At 53.1% G+C, this 7,500-nt stretch overlaps 1 protein-coding gene across 1 annotated transcript in view; it reads right to left on the bottom strand.

Annotated features, from left to right (window-relative positions):
- Nucleotides 1–986: 986 nt before the first annotated feature.
- Nucleotides 987–7,500, bottom strand: part of cdc42ep4b (CDC42 effector protein (Rho GTPase binding) 4b) — a 32,254-nt gene continuing 25,740 nt past the window's right edge. Inside the window, exon 2 of the mRNA XM_061232441.1 lies at nt 987–6,263. Within this exon, the coding sequence (XP_061088425.1) occupies nt 4,957–6,009 (1,053 nt within the window). The 5' untranslated portion in view covers nt 6,010–6,263 and the 3' untranslated portion in view covers nt 987–4,956. The remainder of the gene's footprint in view (nt 6,264–7,500) is intronic.

The raw sequence follows: 7,500 nt of genomic DNA, 5'->3' as shown, positions 1-7,500 counted from the left end.
TCACTCCCACTCACCTCTCACACATACACACTCACTCCTCTCTCTCACACACACACACACACACACTCCCACTCACCTCTCTCACACACACACACACACTCACTCCTCTCTCACACACACAATGTGATCTATCATTAGATCCTTTTATTCTCACACGTGCGTCTCACACAGACGCCCACCTCTCACTCTCTCCCTCACTCTCTCACACACCTCACTGTGACCCATCATTAGCACCTTTGTACACACACACTCTCACTCTCTCTCTCTCTCTGTCTCACACACACACTCACACCTCTCACCGTGGCCTAGGATCATAAGCTCCTTTTCTCCCAGCATGCAGTTCTTCCTCCTCAGCACTGTAAACCTCTCACCGCCCCGCAACACAGATCTGTTTTTGGTAAGCGTCACGGTTTATGGAAAGCCGGGCCCCACTCTCAGGCAGCAGAACAAGGGTATAGGATGCCACAGGTACCATTGAGTGCCAGCAGAAGATTCATTTCAGTAAAGCATCCCATGCGCTCTAATGGCCCAGCGGTAATTGTAGAACAAGGGTTGGGGGGGGCTTGTCTGTCAACACGTGCAGCATGAAATATCTCAACTACATGCAAACTGGCCTGAGGCACATCTCCCATTCAAACCATCATTCAATGACACATGAGAGGACATGCAAGTACTGCTGTGTGCAAGTACACACAGACACAGACACACACAGAGACACACACACAGACACACACACGCACACACACACACACACACACACACACACACACACACACACACACACACACACACACACACACACACACACAGACACACAGAGAGACACACAGAGAGACACACACAGAGACACACACACAGACACACACACAGACACACACACAGACACACACACAGACACACACACAGACACACACACCCCACCCCACCCACACACCCCACCCCACCCACACACGAACATATACAATGAGGCCAAACCAACCACAAGGTTAAGATTACCAGCTTTTTCTTTTATTGAAAAATATAGTTGTTATTTGGAAGAGGAAAGCAAAGAAGGTAAATACAGGTATTTATACAGAAGGAGAGAGAAACATCACAGAAGAAAATTCAGTAAAACAAAAAAAAAAAACAAAAAAAAAAAAATCTACAACTGAAACTCAATTCAAAAAAAATCTTCCCCGTAGTTTCAGAAGGTCTGACCTGCGGGCACTCAGACGGCTAACTGTGAAGGAGTCTGGGACAGCGTTACAGAAGTGCCACTACGTACCACACGCAGGACAGCCCCGGAGCGGAGGTTTTCGTCACTGCGACTAGAGACGGCACGATCTGAAGCGGTTTCCACGGTCCGATCCTGACCAAGCGCGCAACACACCGCCGTCCGTGTGACAGGGCGGGTCAGCGCTGCCGCAAGCTTGTGTTAGTTCCCCTTTTACGAGGTTTAGGCTTCAATGAACTCACAATGGAAACATTCGGAGACTGAATGAGGAAAAAAAAACAAACAAAAAAAACATTTTCTAAACTGAATGAGCCGCCAAGGCCCCAGTGAGACACGTAGCCCACAGCGACAGTCTCTCTCCCGTCATCCTACAATCAAGAGCAATTACAGGGATTTACCTTTTTAATCTCCACACCGGGGATACACCAGCCCACACATCTACGGACGGCAAACCCCCAGCCTTCTTGTTCTGGCAACTTTCAATGTTTACGTTAGCGTTAGCATTAGCGTTAGCGTGCCTTCGACACGGGCCCCAGACTCAAAACGCGCCTTGCTCCGAGGACTGAAGCCAAAACGGGACGCTCTGAAATTTGGCACGTTTTCCTGGCGTTCCTGTAACTCTTGGTCAAAACCGAATTATAGCCAGCACCTCTCCCATCTGCTCCCTGGGCCCCCCTGGAGGAGGACAAACGTGTCCCAGCATGCTTCAACTCACGCCACTCCGGACAGCGGTTAGTTACAACCTGCTCTCTGCTCGACCGTTAACAGGCGAGCAAGACTTGCCATGTAGTTTTCCCAACTTGTTAAAATTCATCAGCTTGTACTTAAAGTCGAGACCCACAATGCCCTGGGGCTGGAGTAGGGGGGCAACAATGGAGTGAGGTGTATGAGGAATGACAGCATTCTGCAACAGTTGAAGCTTTTGTTTTTGCAAAGCCGTGGAGGGTGGGGGGGGGGGGGGCCTTTATTGGCACGAGAGGACAGCGTTAGCGGAATCCTCCCCAGCTCCGGATGAACCGCTGGAATGAGGAACGGTCCGGAAACTCCCTGGAAAACGATGACATTCCCTCCTCGACCCTCCCTGTGTAATGTTATTTCCGCTCGGAGCGGGGGGTGGGGAACAGGCTGTAGGTAACAGAAAAGCCGGAATCAGTGCAACGCAGGCGGACTCCTAGCACAGACTGTTAATGTGTTAAGGCCAGAGCAGGGATCTTCTATGACTGGGACCAACCAGACTGGCTCATATTTCCACTCACAACTTTCCCCGCTGTAGAACTGGAACCAGTCTGGCTCATTATAGCCCTTCCCCACTTATAAAAAATGCCACGTAATGTTATAGGCTGGCTAATTACATTTTCCACTAGAAAACTGGAACCTAGCCGTCTCCTTATACCCCTTTCCTAATCGAGGGCTGTAGAAATAAACTTTGGAAATAAGAAGTTCAGAAGCGGTCCAAAAAACCCTCAGAGGCAGGACTGCAGACAAAGTCACACACACACAAGTCCCCACGATCAGCAGGGGTGTGATGTCACTTCCACCCTGACGGTGGGTAATACAATGCAAGAGCCCTGGAGCTGTAGCAGGTTGCCGTGAGCCTTGCTCTAGGCACTTAAGAGGGAAGGGGGCAATATTAAGAGGCACTGAGTCACATCGTTCAACATCCTGACTACATCCCTAGCCGCCTTCAATTATTGCTCTCTCTCTCTCTCCGCAAACGTGCACGTACCACAACACTCCATCAAGACACACAACATACTGTACCCCCGAGTCCTCTGGCCGTTGCCTCCATTTTGAACACGGACGCCTGGAGTTCGGGACCGCCACCATTCACCGAATGTAAAAGGCCACAGTGTTGTTTTTACAGCTAGTTTGTTTTTCAAAAGTTGGGGAAAGAAAGAAATTGGGGAGGGGGGGGAAGAAGAAAAAACCCCCCCAAAAAAACAGCATATACTTTTATGTTTGGGTAAACCTGCGTAAGAGTCTTAGTGTTTTAGGGCGTTGGATTATGAAAACACTGGAGCCTCACAGACCACAGCCAGTGTCACCGAGTCCATTGTGCGGAGGTTAGACTTGTGGGGGGTTCGTTTGGTCAAACCGCAAAAGGCCACAGTGTTAGAAGCTGTTAGACAGACGGATTCAAAGTCAGTTTCTTACACCTCAGGTCTGGATTTAACTTAAGTACCTCAGAGAGAGACGGAGAGAGAGAGAGAATCCCCAAATAGAATGAATTTAAAAAGCATATGTACAGTTAGCAAGCATTTCATTTCCTTGTTCTGGTTCCCTTGTAGGCAAAGGCTGGCTTACATGACAGACAAAGACTCAGATTCCCAGAATCCATCTGGGGGGTTCATCCTTGGAGTCTCTATTTCCTGTCAGGTGATCAGCTGGGAGCATAAAGACGGACAGATCGCAGCGACGGTAGACGGTAAACCGGGGGGGGATACCAACACATTACTGCTGGGAACCGAGTGGCAAGGTAACAATATGTACATACAATCAGCACAACAAAAAGACATCAGCATTGGGCAAACCACAGTTATCTGTTATTGCAAGTATTAATCTCAAAAGAGGAGAGGAGTGGTACGGAGTAGCCAAACCCTCTCCTCACCGACACACACACACGCACACTTCCTGTCTAAAAGTGGCAGGCTACTAAGGCCGAAAATTCGGTTTGTTCTCCGTACACTGCGCCCCTCTCCCCTCTGCAGCTGACACGGTGGACCCTGCAGGGTAGGGGGGGGGGGGGCTGTGGGAGGGGACTGCTCCTCAGGCTTTCTGTGTTGGTGGCAGGGGCTGTCCATCACTACAGCGTTGTGCCAAAAACACTGCCACTGGACCAGCAAAGAAGCCCTCTAACACACATTCACTTAGGACTGGCGTAAGATTCAAACACACACACACACACACACACACACACACACGCGCGCACACTTCTTAGCACAAAAAGAAATGGATTTAAAGATGGTACAGGTTGCCGTCCTGCTCGGCTAACAGAGACGCCTTCGTGAGTTCCCCAAAATCCTCCTGGGTTAGAGAAACGGCAGTGAGAACCGTCCCGTCTCCATGGCAACGGAGGCTGTCCCGGGCCTGAGCGCATTAGGTGTGACCTGACTGGCGTGCCAGGGCCCCAGGAGCGACAGTACTGCAGTGGCATCACCGTGTGTGAGTGAGTGTGTGTGTGTGTGTGTGTGTGTGTGAGAGAGTGTGTGTGTGTGTGTGTGTGTGTGTGTGTGAGAGTGTGTGTGTGTGTGTGTGTGTGTGTGTGAGAGTGTGTGAGTGTGTGTGAGAGAGTGTGTGTGAGAGAGTGTGAGTGTGAGAGAGTGTGTGAGTGTGTGTGAGAGAGTGTGAGAGAGTGTGTGTGTGTGTGTGTGTGTGTGTGAGAGTGTGTGAGTGTGTGTGAGAGAGTGTGAGTGTGTGTGTGTGTGAGTGTGTGAGAGAGAGAGTGTGAGTGTGTGTGTGTGTGTGTGTGTGTGTGTGTGTTTGTGTGTGTGTACGTGTGTGTGTGTGTGTGTGTCCCACTCTACTCAGGGACTTGCAGTGGTATTCTGTAACTCTACAGGTAATAAGACTTGTGGGACTGTGGGTTTACATAGGGAGGCTTAAATGGGAGGAAAACAGGATTCTTCCCTCAGGCTCTCAGAGGGGGTCAGAGGAGATCATTTCTAACAGGTCCCAAACTACCCCCCGAAACCTCCTCGGCCGTGTCCCGTGACCGTGCGCGCGTGTGTCAGCGCGTCCGCCGGCTACACCCTGATCTCGTCCTCCTCCTCGTCCATGAAGGAGAAGTCCTTGTCGTCCTCCCCCCGCGGGGAGCTGAAGGTGGCGCTGTCCGAGTCCCCCCCCGGCGGCGGGCCGGATGGTTTCTCCTCCAGGGCGGCGGACCCCGAGCTGGACACGGAGCAGCTGTCCAGGTGCTGGTGGGCGTGGCGCCGGGGCCGGACCTCCGGGGTGTAGGGCCCGTCCTCCAGGCTGGAGGCGCGGGGCGGCCGCGCGGGGGCGTGTGGGCGCCTCTCTTCCTCCTCCTCCTCCTCCTCCTCCTCATCGTCCTCCTCCTCGGCGGCGGGGCTGAGGGGCGGGGAGGCCCGGCCGTCGCTGATCTTGCCCTCCTCGAAGCCGAGGTCGTCCTCCTCCCAGCCCTTCTTCTCCATGACGCTGAGGATGTCCCCCAGCATGGAGGGCCCCAGGTCGATGTGGAAGGACATGATGGACTCCGCGTGCTTCATCCCGGCTCCCCGGGGCCCCGCGGAGGGGGGCAGGTCCGTCAGCTCCCCGAAATCCCGCTCGTCCAGCTCCAGGGCCCCCGCCGTGGCCCCGTTGGCGGGTTTGCCGGGGTCCGGCTCGCAGCCCTTCCTCAGCGGGCTGGAGGAGAGGCTCTTGGGCACGCGGGCCACGCCCCGCTGGAGGTCCTCCTCGTCGTTGAGGTGGGGGAGGGACACGGCGTTCTTCACGAAGGCCGCCGAGCCGGCGGGCGGGGCCAGCAGGTCGTCCCGCTTGCCGTCGGCGCGGGTGACGGACTGGGAGCGCTTGCTGCTGCGGAAGGTTCTGGAGAGCAGGCCGGGCTTGGGCTTGGGCCCGGGGGAGGCGGCGGCGGGGGGCGGCTGCTCGGGGCTCCTCGGGGGCTCGCCCGACCGGCTGCTGAGGAACGAGGTGTCCCCGAAGGCGTCCCCGCCCCGGCCCACGTGCATGGTGTGCCGGAAGTCCCCCAGCGGGGCGCTGATCATCTCCGCCGTCAGGTCGGCCCGCGACCGCCGCTTGGCCTGGGACGAGCCCGACACCAGCTGCTTCAGGATGGGCATCTCCGCGCCTCGCACAGGGCTGGAAAAACTACAGAGAGGCCGCGAGCGCGTCTCCGATTAAACACGGGAAGTTCTGCCGCAGGATGGGGGGGAAAAGGCGTTGCCGGGTTACGAGCGCTCGAGTCGGGGATGGAGCGGACCAGAGGTCGTCAAGGAACGCGGATGTCCAGGTACAGGGCGGTCGCAGCCATCGTTGAGTTAAAGGTCCCTCGGAAATCCGGGCCTGGTCTACGGTCAGACGGCCACAGCTGAGCCTAGGAGGAGACGAAGAGAGAAAACCGTAAATAAGACAGACCGTGCTAAGAGACTAGAGCTGGAAATCAGTTCTGGATAGAGACCAGCGGTCTCCAACCCTGGTCCTGGAGAGCTACAGGGTCTGCTGGTTTTCGTTGTTACCCAGCACTTAAGTGTAATCAACTGCTCTAATTGATTAATTAACTCGCCTCACCTGGTCACCTGGGTCTCAACAGGTGCTGATTTTAACGTGAAAACAAAAACCAGCAGACCCAGTAGCTCTCCAGGACCAGGGTTGGAGACCCCTGATATAGACGTAATCAGTGGGCTGTCAGTCACTCAGCGGTTAGCTGGATAACTGCGCAGAGTAAAACCCGGAACAGCTCTTTTTACTTCAGTCCATGTTCCAGATTTGGGATGGTTCTGGGTTTTACTCTGTCCAGTTGTCCAGCTAACTCTGTTATCCTGCTTTGTGGTTTTTACTCAGGGCAGTTATCCAGCTAATTCAGTAATCCTGCTTTGTGGGTTTTACTCAGTGCAGTTATCCAGCTAACTCAGTAATCCTGCTTTGTGGGTTTTACTCAGGGCAGTTATCCAGCTAACTCAGTAATCCTGCTTTGTGGGTTTTACTCAGTGCAGTTATCCAGCTAACTCAGTAATCCTGCTTTGTGGGTTTTACTCAGGGCAGTTATCCAGCTAACTCAGTAATCCTGCTTTGTGCGTTTTACTCAGGGCAGTTATCCAGCTAACTCAGTAATCCTGCTTTGTGGGTTTTACTCAGTGCAGTTATCCAGCTAACTCAGTAATCCTGCTTTGTGGGTTTTACTCAGCGCAGTTATCATCGGCTCAAAGTATAAACCTGCTCGTTCCTAAAAAAACGAATAAACAAACTAAAAAACGTTCAGAGACCGAGACTGCACAGATGCAAATGCTATCAGGCCGTTTTCCATCTGCCCTCAGGCAGATTTCAACATCTCTGTAGCACAGTTTTGTTCAAGCAGAACAGAATCAAACAGCATGTACTGTATAAACCATGGTCAAATATTTAACATTGAAACATTGAAAGTAACTTTAGTTTGATCTTAGAAAAACACACTTGAGCTGCTCTCAGCTAATGGGAATTAAAATGTACTGGAATCAGGACTGAGAAGAGGCTGGTGATATAGAGGGAGGGAGGGGGAGTGGGGGAGAGAGAGAGGGAGGGGGAGAAAGAGGGAGAGAGAGAGAGAGAGAGGGAGGGGGAGAGAGAGAGAGAGA

The sequence above is a fragment of the Conger conger genome, chromosome 2, assembly GCF_963514075.1.
Source record: "Conger conger chromosome 2, fConCon1.1, whole genome shotgun sequence".
In the NCBI taxonomy this organism is placed as follows: domain Eukaryota; kingdom Metazoa; phylum Chordata; class Actinopteri; order Anguilliformes; family Congridae; genus Conger; species Conger conger.
This window is presented reverse-complemented; position numbering and strand designations above follow the sequence as displayed.